At 40.7% G+C, this 22132-nt stretch overlaps 1 protein-coding gene across 1 annotated transcript in view; it reads right to left on the bottom strand.

Moving 5' to 3' along the window:
• The window catches only part of BICC1 (BicC family RNA binding protein 1), a 199964-nt gene that overhangs the window by 132234 nt on the left and 45598 nt on the right, over positions 1-22132 (bottom strand). The window contains exon 2 of the mRNA XM_053311857.1: positions 20215-20261. Coding sequence (XP_053167832.1) covers positions 20215-20261 — 47 coding nt within the window. The remainder of the gene's footprint in view (positions 1-20214; positions 20262-22132) is intronic.

The raw sequence follows: 22132 nt of genomic DNA, 5'->3' as shown, positions 1-22132 counted from the left end.
AGGCTACCTTACAAGTTCACTGCAGAGATGAGATTTGTAAAAGGGAAGATCTGATTAATAAGACAGTTTTTTACATTTGGTAGAAGCAGCACTCATATCTGGACATTTGGCTCTTACCAATTTCAAATTACCAAACAATGCCATAAAATCAGATTTTGAAATCTGACCTAATGCAAGCCTTTTTCAAATTATGTGCAGTATCCAGACTATTCTGATTTCCCAGAAGTACCTTTTATTCACCCCAAGGGTGGTGGTGGTTTGCTGATCCCTCCCTTTCCCCTGCAGCTGCTGCGTCTCCTTCAAAAAATCTGCTCTTAGGGGTCCCCTACTTCTCAGAGACAAACTTTTAAGAGGCATAGGGAGAAGGAAGAGGTGATTAGCAAAAATTGCTTTCCTTCCTCCATGTGAGCAGAACGTACTTCCATGAACCAAGAACTAGTAGGGATGCTGCCCATATCTACAAAGGTTTGAGACATTAGATTTTAACTCGTTCATTTCTTTTTCCATATTAAGCATTTCAAAACAGTATTTGCTTCCTATATTTGAAGAAGTCATCTTCCCCTATTTTCTCAAAAGCTACTATTCTGATCACTTCAAATTATGTTGCTAAATTTATTTTACCCTACTCTTCCTTCAAGAAGCTTGGGGGAAACTTATATTGTCCCCAAAGTACCCAGTCCCCAGCCTGTTGAGCTTCAGCAAAAGGACAGTTTTCAGGCCATTCTCAAATTCCAAGAGTTACTATTTCTCTAAAGACAGAATTCAGTGAAGCAAAGGAAACCAACCAGTGTTTCCTATAACAGGGATTCCCAAATGTTGTCAACTAAAACTCCCATAATCCCCAGCCAAAGCTTTGCATTGCAGCTGGGGATGCTGGGAGTTGTAGTGAACAACATCTGGGAATCTCTCTTAGAAGGAACACTGAAACCAACACACTGGAATACTTCCTTATAATCTTAAGAAGCTTTGCTTTTTAAAAAACCAAACATTTTTAGTCCTTTGAATACAAAGGTTGAAGGGTCAAGTCAAAAGAAAGGTCATGTAGCTCCTGATGCATTGAGATCTTTTGGCCCATCTCTTTGATGGGATAGATCTTGTGCATAACCACCTCACTATGATACTTGTATCATATTACAAAACTGGTTATCTGCTGTCTTCCAGAACTCAATGCATCTTCATTATTAGATTTCATCTTCATGCTATTATCAGTGTAACTGAACATGCTTTCTCCAAGACTGGCACATTTCCCAACCACCACAACATACCCTACAAGAATGCCACCTTCCTGAGCTTGGGCTTCAGATGTTTAAACCAGTGTAGGCATGCAGCCATGTGCCAGTGTTAAGATTCATCTTCCTCATACTTTTTACAAAGTACCTTGCACCCAACATTTACTAAAATTTAACCCCAAGAGGTTCCCAAGAACAATCCACAAGTACCTAAAGCAGCAATTACCATGATGCATGAGAACTCCGAGTGTGCCATGAGAAATTAAGTAAAGGCTCCTGTGAACTTTCAGCAGAGCAAGTTGTTTGACATGTGTCTACACAGGATTCACTGTTTTGTCCTTGTCTCCTTTCAGCCAACTCTGCTGGAGTAGGTAGTTCTCTATAGCATGTGTGCTTGATCAAATTACCCCAGCACAGAAGTGTGATGTAAGTGCCCTTCTATTCCAAGCAGCTTTCTGTTGAGTCCCTGCTTTGGGCTTGCCTCCTTCCAAATCAGGAGAGATATTCAGCTGTTGTTACTGGAGATTACTGTTGTCAAGGCCAAGCTCCTTTTTCAAGCACATATTCTCCAGTTTAATTCAGAACACAGTGTGCCTTAACTATCCAATATTGGGGAACAACAAAAAATCCCATTTCAAGAACAGCACAATATATGACTGTAGTTACAATTAAAGCAACTTCAGGTGCATTCTTTACTGGTTCCTTCAGCAGAAGCTTTGAAAGACAAATATAAATACAATAAATATTTATATACCGCTTTTCAACAAAAGTTTCCAAAGCAGTTTACATAGATAAAAATAAATAAAATGGCTCCCTGTCCCCAAAGAGCTCACAGTCTAAAAAAGAAACATAAGATAGACACCAGCAACAGCCACTGGAGGGATGCTGTGCTGGGGGGATAGGGCCAGTTACGATCCCACTGCTAAATGAGAACTACCACTTTTAAAAGGTGCCTCTTTTGGTTCAGTTAGCAGGAGCTTTGAAAGATTCTGAAAGACAAACCTAAAAATCCCCAAGCTGATGTTCCTGCCTCTGGCTTTTAAGCCACTATTTCCAGAGCAAGTTGTCATGTGAAAACTGAGAAATGTCATTCAGGGCTCAGTAAAACTTCACTTTATATGGGTTTCAGCAGACATGGGACAATAAAATTTATCTGGAAGATACTTCCAAATGAGTGAAATTCTACTACTGACATGCACCTATTCAATAATTCCAAAAACCAGATGTGAAAATCAATCCAGTAAAGGTATTAGCTAAAATGCTGAATTGCTCAACATGCTCTACTTAGAGTTTTTTCCTCTGTAAGAGACAGAAGCACACAAACATCTCAATTTTCAAAGTGTTTTTCTCAGATTAATCACTCTTCTGAAGAGGTTATAGTTTTGCAGATTAAAGCCTTCTTTACCTGTGCTCAAATGGCATATTTGTCATCTCTGCTATGGCTGCTTCTATGCCAGTTGGGACCCACTTAGAGGCTACAGCCTATGTGTTTCTTCTAAAGTCACATTTAGCATAGTACATAAGTAACATCTTCCAATAGACTGGGTTCCATTTGTGTAACTAGCCATGCTGTTAGAGGATCTATATGTCAAGCTTTACAGGGACACCAACTAACTTGGGAGGCAGTAGCAAGTTAATTACATCACTCAAACACTTGCAGGTTGTGGTTCTGAGTTCATACATCCCTATCAAGATTATGATGGCTATTTTACACATACAAGCCTTCAGTGGACATGTATGCATCAACTCCTTTCTAGGTACACACTCCTTTTATATGTAACTTGAGTGGCATAGTTGAGATAACCTCTCTGGTTGTTCCCACATTACAGAGAGGCTGTATAAAGAGTTACACAGAACACAGCAGAAATACACTCCACTACCATATTTCTTGCCCAGACAGTTGATTTCAACTGAGCACTTCACTAAATCCTACTCTATAAGCAACCTTCACAGATTCACTGCCAGTCAGTAATCTTAACTACACCTGAATATGCCTTCTCAATTTCATCCAGTCATTTAGGATAGTCATATTAAAAGTAATGCAATTCACTTGTTTTTCGCTATGTGGGTGCAGGGCGCAACTCTACCAGCAAGTCAGCAACAACAGAAGTGTTATTCTTAACCAAATACACTGCAGAATATCTACAATATGCCCAACAGAAGTTACCAATACAATCTAAGTAATATGAGTCTTGGGATTAATTAGATCAAAATTATATATATTGCTCTGCCGGATTCTTCATCTGTCTAGACCAGGTTGCACAATTTTGGCCTTCCAGCTTTGAACTTCTATAATCCCCAGCCACAGTGGTTAATAATTAGAGATGATGGGAATGGTAGTCCAACATAGCTTTTAGAAAGCTGGATAAAACTTGGCTTTTTACCCAGGCTTTTACATAATCGTTTTACTGCTGCTTCTATGTGTTTTTATTTGTACTGTTTTTATGCCTGTTTTTAATATGTTTTTATATTTTTTAGCTTGATGTTTTTATTGTCTTTTTATTGTACGTTTTTAACTTTTGTGAACCGCCTTGGGGTTGTCTTTTAACGAAAGGCGGTATAGAAATGCAACAATAAAGAAAGAAAGAAATTATTTAGGAGATCTGAAACAGCAGAGCCCTGGTCTAGGACTGACCATTGTTATGTTATTTCTATAATCTTAACTACAATCATTTCAGATATTAATGTATTTTAATGACTCCTTCCTTCTACACTCATCTTTTTCTATTTATTCTTATATCTCACATACCTCACAGTTATCACATCTCAATAGGACAGCTACTGCTTCTCTCTCCAAGATTCCAAAAGGCATTTCTACCACTGTGTGCAATACTGCCACTTATACCAATCCAGTGAAAGAAGTTATATTTCCCCAGTCAAAAAAATACCAGCTTATAATCCTAGGTAATAGGACTCTGAATATAAATCTTTTATATGGAAACATTCAAATTAAAACAAACCAGTACACCACTAATTAACACACATTAAAAAACTAACCCACAGATCATTCCATCACACACCCACATGTGTAGAACAGCCACCACAACCACACAGCTTTCATATAACCCCTAAACTCAGTGCTTTTCAAAAAGGCAGTTCACAGGTTAAGCTGCAAATCACAGTGATGCACATACATGCATTAAAAAAGAATCTCATGCAAAAGAGCTTTTTAAAAAAGGCACTAACTTCATTCTGAACTTTGAGTACATTTTAATGAGACAGTGCTATTTACTGTGCCTGTTTCTGATGTACTGACGAGAGTGAATCATTTTTAATGGTTCATAGAGTACACTGCTATGCAGGAAATGAGATAAATAAAAATGATTTTCTTAAGTAGATCCAAAACTCCTATATTCTATAGGAATATAGCTATTCCGCTTTTAAAAAAACCAGATTCAAATTAACTTTCAGGATGGATGTGCTTAAGGTGGATTACATTTTATACATGTGATTCTCTGTATTAAAAATAAATCGAATATATATATATATATATATATATATATATATATATATATATATATAGTTGGAAATCTGACCTAGCTTAGAACTATGTGCACACTAAATATAATTATTACTAGTTCTTTGGGAAAGTATCTTGGATTCCACATAAGGTCTTCATCCTTTACAATCTTAAAGAATGAAAAATGGGAACAAGTGTATGAACAGATGCAACTGATCTCACCCCAAAGCTGCAGCTCACTTGAGTTTAATACCAGCACTCAAGCATTTTGATCTCAATTTAGAAGCAACACACACCATGATCTAGTTTTGCTGCTTTCCTTAGACATACAACAAAATGTTAATTGTCATTTTTGGTGGAATCCACAAGTTTGAAGTACCAGGTATAGGAGAAAAATTGTATTTATACACACACACACACACGTATATGTGTGTATATGTATACACAAACACACATAGAATTGGTATATATTAATAGCAAGTTATATCCACAAAACATACTATTGAATTCCATATTTTCTCTACACACAAATCAATTTTTGATGGAACTAAGACAAATATGCACTAGGGCACATTCTTACTTGACCACTAATCCCTCCCCTCCTCCTGCTTTCAGCAGCTTTACCTTTCTTCCTCCCCCTTTCCGCTTCTGGCACTCTGTTTACTGCTTTTCTTTCAGAATTTTGACAATATTCTCATGCTCTGATTGGACACTGGGAACCTGCCACAATTAAAACGGGCTTATGGTGTCACCCTTACAGCTTGAACAAATGCTACTGCAGCTGGCTTAACAAGCAGCTGCTTGCACACATGGGATATCTTTGGTGGGGGGATCTCGTGAAATACTAGCTCCTCCTCCATGTTTTACAAAAGGTGGCAAGAAATGGTGTTAACCAAAGAAAATTACACCTTATCTTATTAGTTCTCTCCATCAGACAATCTGCACCAGCTTGTATGTGACAAGCCAATTTTAACATGAAAATTCTACAACATGATCTACTTCATCCATGCCAACTTCAGGTGAGAATGTAAGACAACAGCAAGGATTTCTTTCAGAAACTCATGGCTATGCAACTTAACATTCTGAATAAAGTTAACAAAGTAAGCAATGAGAATTTACTCTTCAGAACAAGTAATTTTCAACTTGTGTTCCCCACTTGGAAGCTTATTGTGGCTCCTCTATGAGAACTTCAATAATGGATGGAACGCTTCCTCCTAGCAGACAGCATTCTAACCTTTACTGATTTTATTCTACAGTGCACACCAAGAGATAACTGTGAGTTTCCTAGATCATACATGACAATGGTAATGCCCAAAGAACCTAGCCACTGGCTTGTGCGAGTCACGTGTGTGCCCTCCAATATGCCCCAGAATTTTCTACACCACCAGGGGTCCCATAACAAGCAAATTGATGCAGAAAGTGTTCCTTGATTCAGCATAGCATAGTGGTTAGAGTGCTGGACTAGGACAGAGAAGACTCGAGTTCAAATCCCCATTCAACCATGAAACTCACTGGGTGACTCTGGGCCAGTCGTGTATCTCTCAGGCTAACCTACCTGAGAGGTTGTTAAAGGATAAAAATAACCATATACACCGCTCTGAGCTCCTTGGAGGAAGAGTGGGATATAAATGTAAAAAATAAAAATAAATAAATAATTTCAGAATTATAGTTTAGAAAAGTATGTTTTAATGACTATTCCCCAGTCCTAATTTCTTAAGAATATTTTCTGGCCAAATTTCAATCTTAAAACCTTTGCTGTGCACACAACAAACACTCCAACAGCTACCAAAGTAGAATATCTGTTATAGGAGGGAGCTAAGGACAAAATTAGATGTGTTAACACTTTTGACATTTTCCCTGCTAATGGAGCAAAGAGTCACCTTTTAAAAGTGGTGATTCTCTTTATTTAGCAGGAGGAGAGCAATTGGCCCTATCTACCCCCAGCACAGTGTCCTTTCTCCCCTAAAAAGTAGTCTTACAGATTTCAATCAGAAGTTGAGAAGTCTATACACACACACACACACACACACACACACACGCACGCACACACACACACGCACACACACACACACTCACACTTTTCCTTTCCTGCCATATGTCCACATGGGATCACAAGCACATTCCTGCCCACTCTTCCTCTCACATGTGAACCCCTTCCCTGCTTTCCATTGTGTTTGTCATTGTTAACCCTATTAAAAATGTGCCTAGGTTCAATCAGGATTCTGAAAGGGAGTTTAGGGTTTACTTCAGCCATACCCAAAAATGGTCCGATGTAAACAAAAAACCAGGGCAGAAGGGATGGTAGGAATTAGCATGCAAGGGAGATGGGTGCAAGCATATCATCCTATGAACCCTTGTCAAACCCCATCCAAGGTTGTTGGGTGGATAGCTTCCCTTTTCTAAAATTTCACCGGCTTACATCTGGACTAGCAGTGTGCACATACAGCAGTGTGAGTTCCTGAATACTGCTGCACTCCCCCCTTGAGCAGGGGAAAGGGCGATCTTTGTCAATCTCCTCCTCCTTCTCAAACCCACTGTGCGTCACCAAACTATGTCCCCACAGTTGTGTACTACAGTACACTTGAACTTGAACTGCTGCACGTGCTTCTCATTTTATTGTTACAGTCAAAGACCAGTGCTTCTCTGGATGTCCAGCACTGTTTCATAAAATTAATTAAAAAGGAATGGATGCCAATTTTAAGGTTGTATTTTTTCCCCTCTGGTGATTATTAGGGGTGTGGAAACAGGTTTGATGTCAAACAGGTTCGACTTTGAAAATGTTTGGTTCAACGGTCTGGTGTTGAATCGAACACCCCCTAGTTCGGTACTGGACTGAACCCATCTACCCCACTGCCATTTGGGGGTTTCGCCAACAAGATTTTTTAAAAGTAGTACTTATTCCCTGTGGGGGCTTCTCCAAGGCTGCTGGAGGTGTGTGTGTGTCTCTCTGGAGGTTCCCCCCTCCCGCCACCGGCCTCTGCTACACTGCCAGTCACCCTGTCTGGGTGGTCTTCAGCCCATTCCAGACCTCACCCTCCATTTTAGAGGCCCATTGGGCATGTGCAGCGGCCTCCAAAATGGTCACTGCAACAGGGGTGAGGCTTGGAATGGGCTGAAGACCACCTGAACAGTATGATTGGCAGCATAGCAGAGGCCAGCCGGGGGGGGAGGAGGAACCTCCAGAGACCCCCCGTGGCTTCAAAGAAGCCCCTGGAGAGAGTAAGTACTAAAACCATTTTTTAACAGGTTTTAACAAGAGAATCCCACTGGACCAAACTAAACTGGGGGGATTTGAGGGAGTGCCAGACTGAACTGGCCTGGTCCAGTTCAGACCTGAACTGAACCGGGCTAGCTGTTTTGGTGCACAACCCTAGTGATTATACTCAGGAATAAGACCCCACAAGCTCCTCCAGAAATGCATAATAATGAACATTTCCTCACCCCAGAGTTGAAGTTTAGCACTTAGCAGCACAAGCTCATGGCCTCTCTGGTTGGTTGGCCAGAGGCAGCACAAAATTAAATCCATTTAAAAAAATAAAACACTCAAAGGATTGTGTGAGAATCATTAAGTGAGAGGAGAGTCAATTTCCAATGGGTAATTAAAATCAATTTTTAATTTCAATTGAATTTTTAATTACAATCTAAATGAAATACAGTACTGTAATTATCAAAATTTTTAAAAACTGAAATTTTAATAAAAATTTCATCAAAATTTAAATTAAAGTGCTAATTAGCTTATGAAGTTTAATAAAGCCTCTGATCAGCCCCTCCCCTAAAGAGTGTGGTGACCTCCAGGGATCAGCCAACCAGCACCAGGTGAGTGGGACCTAGAGACCCATGAGGCAGGAAGATAGGGGTTTCTTTGTTCAGAAGCAGCTAGGCTGGAAGTGAGAGATGACGGGTAGAAGGCTTAGTGAGGAGCAATGGAGTTTTGCTGCCTCATGGTCAAAAGCTAGTCTGGAGAATTCTCTCATGGAAGGAGATCTGCCGATCTTTGAGAGATAGGATTTCAGGAAGCTTGACTCACATCACATTTCGGGTGAGTTCAATGTGGGGAGGAAGCCAGGGCTTCTGGAAATTTAGCCTAGGGAACAGTTTGTGCTAGACTTTTATTTTCCTTTCATGTGCTCTGTATATCTTTGCAACTAGTCTATTGTCATTTTACCTAGAATGTAACTGAACTAAGAAAGCAATAGCCTGCGCCCATCCACCCAGCTAGGGCACTGAAAGAGTCTATGTAGATTTTAGAGGTGTTTCTGTATTTTCTTACATCCATACTCTTTGCTACTGGGTAACCATTATTTTTAAAGAGTGCCGCTCCAATATCAGCTGGAGTGCTTTTCTTGAAGTATTCCTGCAATTGCTGAATGGTTCTTTTACCTGTAACTAAAAGCTGAGAAAGCCTCAGACGGAAAAAGCATGTAGTATTTTGAATAAAGTTTATTTCTCTCCTTTTGTTCTTTGCATTTTACATGCCTCTGAGTGGATTTCTAATGCAAAAAAGGGGATTTTACTCTGGTGCAACACATGTCTCAAGTTTGATTGTTCAGCAGCTCTACCAGGTTTCTCACCACGTGTATGCTGCACGTGATGGTTTTTTTTTTATTCTTCCAACAGTAAAGAGAAGGAGAGTCTCCCTGGAATTCCACCCAAATCGGGTGTGTGTTTAAACTCTAATAATTGATGGCAGCGAATAAGCTAATAAGTACCTTTGTGGGTGAAAGCATAGAGGGGATCATTCAGCATTTTTCTTCTCCTCACGTGGGCTGGCTCTAAGACAAAGGCTAGATTAAATACACTACATGAGGGAAGCACAATACTGCAAGAGGCTCCACAGGAATGGCTCAAAAAAGGCTCCTAATGGCTCCCTAAGGATAGCAAATGCTACCCAAAATGGCTTTTAGAAGCACAAGAAACTAATCACGAAGATCAAAGTACACCATCTTCCTCCAAACTCCTTTCACAACCCATGAGTACATGCAGCAAGAGCACAACCATGCAAGGGCAGAAATGAGCTGCCGAAAACTGTGGATATGCGAAACCAGATAACAAGATAGGGTATATATTGCCCAACTGCAGATATGCAAATCTGCTTGTAATGAAACTGTGGATAATGAGGGCCACCTGTCTATTTTTCAGGAAAACAATGCAAGTTTCCATGCAAATGAGTGGCACTTTGCATGGCAATTTTTTCCAGAAAATTTTCCACTCCAATTTTTCCAGAAAACCATATCTCTTGTTACATCTCTACAACTGTGTTTGGGAGGTCAAGCTTCACAGAGGTACCCACAGAGGGCAGTTTGGGGCACTACAATCAGGTTTTAACTTGTAGGGTAAGCAAATTATCATATCCAAGCGAGTTCCTAATTCATAGTTCTAGCAAACTGGACTTGGCACAATACTTTATATGAAAATGATTAGCATTTAGTTTAACTCCGAAAGGAGTCATTAGTGATTCTTGCTCAGCATTCAACAAGTCAGATTTTATCCAGTACAATCATTTCAACACATCCTGTGTTAAGCAGTTTATGTTTTATAAACTCAAAGAAAGCCCAGAGATTGTTAATAAACCTAGTGTTTTCAGACTTCGTTAATTTACATCCCTAAATATAAAGTTGGCTTTAAAAAAGACTATGCAAAAAAATTGCCAAGACGCTTTCCAAATTGAAGTCTGATATTTTTATAATCTGTCAACATAATGTAGGGTTCTGTAGACTCCACAGACCTCAGAGATGTAATCTCTGCATGTTCCATTGCAAACAATCTTGGCTGAATCCCCACCTCTCACAGCATGCACAATGTGTGAGATTAAATGGACAGGAATACTCATTGAACTCCTTACAGCCGAAAGATTGAATAGTTAAGGCATACATATGTACAAAAGAATGCACATCAGTGCCTGAACACACACTTTCCATGAATATCAGAGACTCACTCCTATTCCAGTGTCACACCACCACTATGTAAAATATATATTATATTAGGCCTCTGCAGTTGGATATATCTGATAGAGATGTCGGGTCCAATATCAGTGATATCAAATCTATCAGGAATAATTTCAATCTGATTTAGGGAAGCCAATATTGGATTGAAATGATCAGAATCCCCTCTGGAAATAGTGTAAATTTTAAAATTATTGGGAAATTGGAAGACATTTTTTGGCAGAAATGCAAAATGGCATCTGTAAATACTTTCTGTAGTGTGAGCAATTCCTCACCCCACCCCTATTGGGTAGATAGCAGCCACAATTATTGTTTTGAGAGCTCTTTTGTTTGACAATGTGTCCTTGCACATCCACTCTATTGCAAAATGAAGAAAACAAAGAGATACAACCTTTTGAAGCAATGGGTACTCAAGGACACCTTGTTAAACCAAAGAGAGAGAGCTGTCTATGGGGAAAATAAGAGTGGGGGGGGGAGAATACAAACTCAGCAGAGTTTTGGCAGAGAATAATGGCTGATCAGAGAGCTCTGAAACGTAGCACACCGATGGTGGAGGATGGCAAGATTCTATTTAATTTGTAGTCAGTCAGTCCAGCCATTGATTTTTCATGACGCTTTAAAAACTAAGCGGTTCTCTGATGCAACGTCATTTCTTGACTCAATTCTTGGATGTTCATGCAATTTTGACTTGATTTTTTTAAAAAAACATGAATTGTTCAATTTATTTCAAATTAAATACACAGAGTCCTGCCACCCTTCACTAGCTGTGTGCCAAATTTCAGAGCTCTCTGTCAAACCATTACTGCGTTTTGATTCCCCTCCACTCCATATTTGGCTAACTAGGTGTCTGTGCATCACAGCTACTTCAAGAGGATTTATCTCATTTTCTTCAATCTGCATTTGTGTGGATGGGCAGGGACACCTTGTCAAACAAAAAAGCTTAGAACAACAATTGTGGCTGCTGCATTCATTCAGAAGATGAATTTTTCCAAGTTATTGGATTTCTAATTGGAAACTGGATACCAATATTTTTCAAGGTCCCCGTCAGATTATGACATTTGTAATACTGGATCTAATCCAATATTTTAAGGCATGTACATGCCTAGTATATACAACTGGGGGCTTGTATGAACTGGCTAAGTGGTGCAATTTGTCTATCCCAATTCTAAAAAATGCATGTATTCTGCTTTATTCAAATAGTCAGTTTGGAATTATCACTTGAACTGGAAAGGACCTGCTGCCTGCATTATGTGTTATAACAAAAGCCAACCACATCATTGAACAAACTAAATGTGCCACTTGCAAAAGTGCTGCCTTCAGTTCATTCATATGATGGAGTTTTTCTCTCACTTTTTGTCACAATAAACCAGAATAAGTCTTAAGCACTGCAGCACTCTAGGAACAAGACACCACAGGCAAAAAAGGGACAGCCTTCCAGAGTATACCCCTCTATTATGTGCCACTCCAAGGTCTGTTCTCAACCATTCCACAACAAACCTGGGTTTGCCACCAAGTGCATTCAACAGGAAGCGGCAGCTAATCTGAGTTCTCAAATTAGTATACTTCTATGATATACATGTTTGCAAACATTTGTTCAAAGTCCCACTATGTTTTTTACTGAACTTTTTAATGCCTTGTAAGAGTTGAGTCCCAACGAAAGCTCTTCCCACACTCTGAACATTTAAGTGGTTTCTCACCTGTGTGAATTCTTTGATGATCTCCAAGATGTATGCTCCAAGTGTAGGTCTTCCTACACACCAAGCATTTCCTACTGTGTGAATTTTTTCATGGGACTTTGAACAAATATATGGGACTTTTTTCCAAGTGTATAAAGATTTGTAAGAAGGATTCATCCATCATTTCTAGCCACCTTCATTTCTTTAACCCTTGTGGGTTAAAGAAACAAAATGGACTAAGATATATCCTGCTATTTATTGCACAGTAACCCAAAATAAGTATTTATTGCACAGTAACCCATCCACATTCTTTATGAGTCTCATTGCCAAACATGTGCCCCCTGTGAAACAGTTTCCAGTTCGGAAAAATTGTTGAGCTCAGCCATGGTCATTGTTGCCTGAAGTCACAGGATCATTTTTCCTCCTCATGCTTTCCAACTTTGTATACTTTTTTCTCCACAGACCTGGCTCTCTATTTCACATGAGAAAAAGGTTAACACAGATTGAAGGAAACTGGATGCCTTGATCAACCTACTCAAGGCTAGGAGGATATTCCCATGTGCTTTCTTCAGCAATACTATTACATACACTACCAAGAGGAAGCTTGCCAAAAACGAATTCCTTCTTCCTTCCATTCCATTAATGTGTAGTGCAAGTGCAACTACCCAGGTCATGACATTTTATATGCTACCTTTCCTCAAAGGAGTTTAGGAGAGTGTACACCCCCATCTCCATTTCACCCTCACAACCACCCTATCAAGTCTGTTGGGCTTAAAAAGAAGCAACTCACTCAAGGACACCCAGTGAGTTTTGTGGCTGAGTAAGAATTTGAACCAAGGTTTCTAGTCTGAAACTAACCACATTTTCTCAGCTTTCCCCACCCTCATCAGCAGTAGTCATATATAGAGCTGGTGCTAGACAAGGGAGGAAAAGGTAGGGTCCCAATTCTTCTCAATTCTGTGGTGCAACAGATAGAGCGCAGCACTTCAGGCTGTCTCCAGTGTTGGGCACAACATATCTCAGTGGAACTGAATGGTCTAGCTAATGTACGAGGAAAGGGATAATCAGTCAGGGGTGCATGAACACGCTTGGGGTACTTTAAAGCCTCATGGGGGTACATGGCACACAAGGTGAGATAGAGGGGGGTACAGGTGGCATATGCCCTGGACCCCTCATTGTTTCCTTCCTGAATGACACATACATGAGTAACAATACAGAGCCTTTGATTGTATTAGTCTGTCTCATAACCAATGTTTAAGAATGAGAGTGAGAGTATGGCTGTTGTCCATAAGAAAACAATCTTCCTTACCAGGGCCCCTGTGAGTCAGTTGACTTATATTGAGTGTGTATTTTTGAGGCTGGGAACTAGGGATAGATTGGGGATTCTGTTGGTGTACCATCCACCCTGCTGCCCAACTAACTTCAATATCCACTTTAAGGCTGGCTTGTCTGGTGTGGCTCAGGAGTTCATAGCAGCCATGACAACTATGTACCTATCCCAATTAGTTTCTGAACCAACTCATGCTGTGAGCCACACACTCCATTTGATCTTTTGTTTGGATCGGGGTGTGTTCCATAGGTGGGAGATCCAGTGGTTTCCCTACTGTTATGGACGGACCACTACATAAAAACATCCCTGTCGGATCAGGCCCAAGGCCCATCTAGTCCAGGATCCTGTTTCATACAGTGGCCCACCAGATGCTGCTGGAAGCCTACAGGTAGGAGTTGAGGACAAGCCCTCTCTCCTGTTGTTGCTCCCATGCAATTAGTATTCAGAGGCATCTTGCCTGTGAGGCTGGCCTATAGCCCTCCGATTAGTAGCCGTTCATAGACCTCTCCTCCATGAAGTTATCCAAACCCCTCTTAAAGCCATCCAGGTTGTTGGCTGTCACCACATCCTGTGGCAGAGAATTCCACAAGCTGATTATGCATTGTGTGAAATTTCTTGGCAATCAATTTCATGGGATGACCCCTGGTTCTAGTATTATGTGCGGGAGAAAAAAATTATCTATTCACTTTCTCCACACCATGCATTATTTTATAGACCTCTATCATGTCTCCCCGCAGTCATCTTTTTTCTAAACGAAAAAGCCCCAGGTGTTGTAGCCTTGCCTCATAAGAAAGGTGCTCCAGGTCCCTGATCATCTTGGTTGCCCTCTTCTGCACCTTTCCCAGTTCTACAATGTCCTTTTTTAGATGTGGTGACCAGAATTGTACACAGTACTCCAAGTGTGGCCACACCACTGTTTTGTATAACGGAATCATAATATTTTCTCTCTCAATTTTTTTCAGTTTTATTTTCAATCCCCTTCCTAATGATCCCTAGCATGGAATTGGCCTTTTTCACAGCTGCCGCACATTGAGTCAACACTTTCAACGAGCTGTCCATCACGAACCCAAGATCCCTCTCCTGGTCAGTCACCGACAGCTCAGATCCCATCAGCATATACTTGAATATCCCATCAGCATATACTTGATCCCATCCCATTACTGCTAAGTTTTTTCAAGAGTCTTTGATGAGGAACTTTGTTGAAAGCTTTTTGGACGTCCAAGTATAATATGCTAACCCGATCACCTTTATCCACATGCTTTTAGACACTCTCAAAGAACTCCAAAAATTGTGTGAGGTTACCTTTGCAGAAGCCATGCTGGTTCTCTCCCAGCAGAGCCTGTTTTTCTATGTGCTTAACAATTTTATTCTTGAGAATACTTTCTATCAATTTGCCTGGAACAGACATTAAAAGCTAACCAGCCTACAATTTCCCAGTTCCCCCCTAGATCCCTTTTTGAAAATCGGTGGTACATTTGCTGCTTTCCAGTCCTCCAGCACAGAGCCTGATTGTAGGGATAAGTTATGTATTTTTGCAAGCAGATCAGCAATTGACTTCTTTAAGGATTCTTGGATGGATGCCATCTGGCCCTGGCAGTTTGCTAATTTGATTTTTCCTGACAATTTAGATCATCATCTTGTCACTTCTATCTGACTCAGTTCTTTAGCCTCCTTCCCCGAAAAGCCTGGTTTAGGAACAGGTACAGGTGAAACTCGGAAAATTAGAATATCGTGCAAAAGTCCATTAATTTCAGTAATGCAAATTAAAAGGTGAAACTGATATATGAGACAGACGCATTACATGCAAAGCGAGATAAGTCAAGCCTTAATTTGTTATAATTGTGATGATCATGGCGTACAGCTCATGAAAACCCCAAATCCACAATCTCAGAAAATTAGAATATTACATGGAACCAAGAAGACAAGGATTGAAGAATAGAACAATATCGGACCTCTGAAAAGTATAAGCATGCATATGTATTCAGTACTTGGTTTGGGCCCCTTTTGCAGCAATTACTGCCTCAATGCGGCGTGGCATGGATGCTATCAGCCTGTGGCACTGATGAGGTATTATGGAAGACCAGGATTCTTCATTAGCGGCCTTCAGCAATTCTGCATTATTTGGTCTCATGTCTCTCATCCTTCTCTTGGCAATGCCCCATAGATTCTCTATGGGGTCAGGTCAGGAGAGTTTGCTGGCCAGTCAAGCACAGTACACTGTATACTTTTCAGAGGTCCGATATTGTTCTATTCTTCAATCCTTGTCTTCTTGGTTCCATGTAATATTCTAATTTTCTGGGATTGTGGATTTGGGGTTTTCATGAGCTGTACGCCATGATCATCACAATTATAACAAATTAAGGCTTGACTTATCTCGCTTTGCATGTAATGCGTCTGTCTCATATATCAGTTTCACCTTTTAATTTGCATTACTGAGATTAATGGACTTTTGCACAATATTCTAATTTTCTGAGTTTCACCTGTATATGCTCAGTATCCTCTGCCGTGAAGACAGATGCAAATAACTCATTCGGCTTCTCTGCAACCTCCATATCCTCCTTAACAATCCTTTTCACTCCCTCACTGTCTAATGGTCCAACCACCTTCCTAGCAGGTTTCCTGCTTCTGATGTATTTAATGAGGTTTTTGTTATTCCCTTTGTTCCTCAAACTCTCTCCCCCCACCCTTATTGTCACCTTGCATTTCTTTTGCCAGAGTTTGTGTCCCTTTCTGTTCTCTTCATTTGGACAGCCTTCCAATTTCAGAAGGAAGTCTTCTTCCCTTTTATGGCTTCCTTGACTTTACCTATTAGCCATGTTAGCATACTCCTGGACTTAGTGGTACCTTTCCTCCTTTTGGGTATGCATTCTAACTGGGCTAATATTGTGGTGTTGAGTAACCTCCATGAATTCTGGAGCAAAGTGATTCTCCTGATTTTCCCTTTCAGTTTTCTCTTCACCATACTCCTCATTTTGGAGAACCTTCCTCTTCTGAAATTCAAAGTGTCTGTGTTAGACTTCCTTGGTGATTCTCTCCCGCATGTATGCTGAATTTGATCGCACTATGGTCACTGTTTCCTAAAGGATCCATGACACTGAAATCACACACCAGGTCCTGAGTGACACTCAGGATTAAGTCCAGTTCACCTTCTCTCTGGTTGGTTCCATGACCAACCGTTCCAGGGCACAATCATTCAGCGTATCTAGAAATCTGACCTCTTTGACCTGACTGAATTTACCTAGTCTATGTGTGGGTAATTGAAGTCAACCATTATTACTGTCCTGCCTCTCCTTCATGCCTCCTTGATTTCCTTCTGCAACTTCCAGTCACTGTCAGCATTTTGATCCTGAGGGTGACAGCAAATCCCCAGTAGCATATTCCCTTTCAGGCCTTGTATTGTCACCCACTGAGTTTCTGTGGAGGACTCCTGTCCACTAAGGTTTTCTACCTTGTTAGATTCTATCTCTTCTTTAACATACAGTGCTACTTCACCTCCAAGTCACCCCTCCCTGTCCTTTCTATAGAGTTTATATCCAGGGATAACAATGTCCCACTGGTTCTCACTGTTCCACCATGTTTCTGTTATGCCCAATATATCCATTTCTGTGTTAGCAACCAAGCACTCCAGCTCACCCATCTTGGTTTAGCACAGCTTCTGGCATTGGCATCTAAGAACCCATATGCTGAATTTCTTACCTGGTGTATGCTATTTTTCTTTTGGTTCTTTTATTTCTTTGACCAGCTAGCACAGCCTTCTGTCTGCTCTTTATGTGATTCTACTCTGTCCCCTTCTGTTTTATCTGAATCCTTTACACGCTCACACCTTATGGGATGGCATTTGCAGAATCTACTGTCCAGCTCTTGTTGGCTATTCCCCAGGTGTCATTTTAAATGCTGCTCTGTGACCTTTTTGATTTTCAGTGCCAGCTGTCTTATTCCATCTTGGTTCAAGTGTGGCCCGTCACTTTTATAAAAGCTTCGCTTCCCCCAAAATGTATCCCAGTGCCTAATAAATCTAAACCCCTCCTCCCAGCACTAATGTCTCATCCATGCATCGAGACCACTCACCTCTGCCTGTCTCACTGAACCTGCATGTGCAATAGGTAGCATTCTTAGAAATGAGGGTCCTGGACTTCAATATGCTACCTATCAGCTTAAATTTGGCTTCCAGGACCTCCCGATTACATTTCCCCACATCATTGGTGTCTAAGTGCACCACGACAGCTGTCTCCTCCCCAGCACTGCCTAACAGCCTATCTAGACACTGTGTGATGTCCGCAACCTTCTCATCAAGCAGGCAAGTCACCGTGTGGTCAACACACGGGTCACAGACCCATATATCTATACCTCTAATGACTGAATCACCCACTACAAGGCATCCCCCCACCCCCAGAGGAGTATCCTTTGTGCAAGAGGACTACCGGGTTAATGTTGGCTTCACAGCCAGAACCCATCCCTGCAAGGTTGGTGGACCAATTAAGATGGTCCACCCGAGAAGGCTGCTGGATCCTGTAGGATTTCAAAAGCCTTGGAGCATTTTAAAGTTGTTGCTGCCAGTGATTCTGTTGATGTCCTGGTGGGAAACTGGAATAGGCAACTCATCAGGGCTGTAGGAACGATTCGTCTTAAGCATCCCTTCTGACCTGCTTCAAAAATAGCACCTTGGTATACAGAGGAGTTGCGGGGGCTGAAGAAGCAGGGTAGGGTAGGCAGCTGGAACGCAAGTAGAGAAGAACTTGGCTAAAATTTGACAGGATACAGCATAGGACCCATTTGAAGGTTTATGCAGCAGTGGCGTGTGCGGCAAAACCACGATTTTGGTCTGCACCCATTGCAACTACATGTTTGTGTTCAGCAGAGCTACTCTAGGTTGTGAGGAGTTTAATTTCTGCTCCTAGAGACTGATACAAAACAGAACAAACTTTGTTCTGCTGTGATGCTTTTAATGGGTTCTTTGCTGATAAAATTTCCTGCATTTGGGCCAAATGACTCCACTATTTCTGCAAAGTCTATGAAGACTTTGTCCAACAATCCCTCTTGCAGTATTAGATTGGTTCAGTTACAATTGTGATTCCTGAGGGTGTGGACAACCTGCTTAGGATGGTGTGGCCTACTACTTGTTCTCTGGATCCTTGCCTGACTTGGCTGCTTCTGCCTAGATTGTTAGAGGTGGCCTAGTTAATATCATAAATGCATTGCTGAGGGAGGATAGGGTGCCTCCTTGTTTGAAGGAGGCAATGGTTAGACCGCTTCTTAAGATGACTTCCCTGGATCAGTTAGCAATCGATAGTTATAGGCCAGTCCCCAATCTCCCATGGTTGGGCAAGGCGACTGAGAAGGTGGTGGCCAAACAGCTCCAGGTGGTTTTGGAGGAAACTGATTATCTAGACCCATTTCAAACTGGCTTTAGAGCTGGCTATAGGGGATGGGGGCACTGCTTTGCAGTGTTCCACTCCTATCTCTCGGGTAGATTGCAGATGGTGTATGTTAGCTACAGATGTTCCTCAAAACAGGAACTGTTATATGGAGTCCCTCAGGGCTCAAAGCTCAATGTGATAAGAAATCCCACCCCCCACCCTCATAGCAGTGGATGGAGGAAGGTTCTTGATGTTTTCTAGCACATATGGGGAAGGAAAAGAGTCTATGGCAACCACATACTATGACTGACAAGCCAAGTAAAATTTTGTGGGCCCTGTCCAAATGTTTTTTAATCTACTGCTACAAAATTGAAGCTGTACTTTTGTTTAAGTGAACCTTTAATTTCATTTATCAACTTCTTTATCCTTAGTTTGGGCGGGGGGGGGAGGTGGATGCCTTAGAAATCATTGTGGAAAAGGGATGGGAAAATAGACTGTTACAGGTAAGTTTTACACCCTTCCCCATCTTCCAAGATCAGACAGAGAGGCCACGTGAACTCGTTCTCTCAGACACAAAGTTGGTTAGGATGTGAACAGGGCCTTTTTTGTTGTGGCATTCACTCTTTGGAAAGCCTTACTCACACAAATCCACCCAGCTACACCTTCCTTGTTCTCTTCCACCTTTTTTCAGCAAACTCTCAGTTGCGATCAAGCATATTTTATTCTGCTTCAATGGACAGTACTTCTCATCCTGTTCATACCCTCCTCAGCATGTCTCATGCATGTTTGTTCTTGCATCTCATACACATATTGATGTACTGATAAGCTAGGCACACCATTCCTTTATGTCAATGGCCAATTAGAACTCAATGCTCAGGAATTCACCTTAATGAGTCACAGAAATTTAAGATGATGTTTTGTAACACGAGAATACTCTCCATTCATTAACTGTCAGGCTGAAGACATAAATGGTCATGCTCTGATCCAGGTCTGGAGCATGTGTTCACCCTGTGGTCCCTGAACTCAGTTGCTGAAACTAGAGCAAAGGCTTGAGCTCAAACTTGAAGCAGAGTAGGTGGAGGCCACTTGCTCTATTGGCCAGGCAAGGGCAGAATGTCAAGCTCACATCTTAGAGTCTTTGACAGATGGAGCAATGCACATTTCCAAATTTACCCATATTACATGCTAAAGACATGTCTGAGTAGTAAAATATTTCTTACCTTCTGAAAAAAGTCTTCCCCACTTTTTCCTTTTCCTTCAGCAGCAGCTGTAAATAAAATGGCAGACAGTTTAACATACATAGCACATCTCCTATAATGTAGCATATTTGCTCATGTATTCATTTATCCCAGCTCAGGGCAATCCTGGCTATGTTTCTCTGGATATTTTCCCCAAAAGCACTTAAAGCACCATTATCCCCATCTTATCAGCAATCCAAGACCAGCCTATTAATGCTGATAGTTTCCCGGCAAAAAAACTATTTCATTTGTGGTGATAAGAGCTAGTAGTTATTGCCCTGCACAGAACAGATTTGTCAAGTACAATATATATGCTAACCAATCTCCTTCATACAAAATATGAATACAAGGCACTGGATGCTTACTCAAGACAACACTTGTCCCTATTTACTTGCATTTAATGTAGAGGAAACGCCTTTCCACAAAATCAATGCACTGTCAAGGAGAAGCTGTTACTATTGTAATAGTGTTTAGCAGGCATACTGCAATGTAATGTGTAGATTTAATGTTGTATTTACTGGAATTACAAAGGAGAATGAGGGAGAAGAGAATTCACACTGTTATTCAGTCCAATTTCACTGTTTATTCAAACCCAGGAAACACGCTGACTTCCCTACCCCAACCGATCTTCTGATATAGATGTCACATGGGCATTTATTTATTTAACAAATTTTTATACTGGCCAAAAAATGTGTGTCTGGGTGGTTTACAACAAAGCAGAACAAAAACAGAAAAAGTTAAAACATTAGATTTAAAAGTATTTTAATTGGTTTTAAATGGTTTTAATAGTTTATGAATTGTTTTTAATATTGTTTTTAGCATTGTGTTTGAATTGTATGTTTTATGTCTTTTTAAAAAGTTGTACACTGCCCAGAGCCTCTGGATGGGGCGGTTTATAAATTAAATTAAAATGAATGAATGAATCAATCAATAAATAGTTAGATTTAAAGATCTTGACTACTAGCCAGCATTTCTTTATATATTCTTTTTGAAACACTTCAGGATCAGGACCATTTTCCTAAAATGCTGCTTTCAGCAAGCCCAGGAGCTTAGACACCACCTATCCCCCTTTGAACAGCAAAATCCCATGCAATATCAGTCTGCTTCACACAGTCTATTCCCCTTAGCTTCAACCATTGCTTGCTATATAGGGAGTTGCTATTCAACACACAGAACTAGTTCCAGAGTTCCATGTATCCCAGCCTAGGGCCAGATGTAATCTAATATTTTACTTAAGCATTTACAATTAAAGTATGTCAGGTTTTGAACTTCCATGAATGGGTAAAACCAAGGGTGTCTATATTCAAGAGCAAAAGTTGCTTATTACTCAGAGAGCACTCTTATTCAGCCTTAAAGATATAATTTCTTAAACTCTTGTAACTGCAGTTTTAACATGACATTAAATCTACACATATTCCATTTTATTTATTTATTTATTAAATTTTTGTACTGCTTTTCATTAAAACAATCTTAAGGTAGTTTACAACACATTTAACACAACATAAAATCATAAAAACTACACAATAAGAATTAAAATACATAAATACAAATCTAATTAAAAGTGTTTTTTTTAAAAAAGATGTACAATATAACCATAAGATACAAAGCAGCAGCTATAGGGACAGTCATAAATGCTTAGGTAAAAAGCCAAGGTTTCACACACTTTCTAAAAACTGTGGTTGAAATTGAAGAGCGGATGGCCACTAGGAGAGCATTCCAGAGTCTGGGGGCAAGAACTGAGAAGGCCCGGTCCCACGTGCATGACAAGCCTCCCTTACTGACAGCACCCGGAGCAGAGCCTCCCCACCCCAGATGACCACGCCAAGTGGAGAGTAACCTTTGGGAGCAGGTATCCAAGGGGAGTGCAACCGCATCCAGAACCGGTAGGATCTGCTCATCC

This window comes from Hemicordylus capensis, chromosome 3 (assembly GCF_027244095.1).
Source record: "Hemicordylus capensis ecotype Gifberg chromosome 3, rHemCap1.1.pri, whole genome shotgun sequence".
Classification (NCBI taxonomy): Eukaryota; Metazoa; Chordata; class Lepidosauria; order Squamata; family Cordylidae; genus Hemicordylus; species Hemicordylus capensis.
Note: the sequence above shows the minus strand (reverse complement) of the source record. Positions and strands in the feature narration are given on the sequence as shown.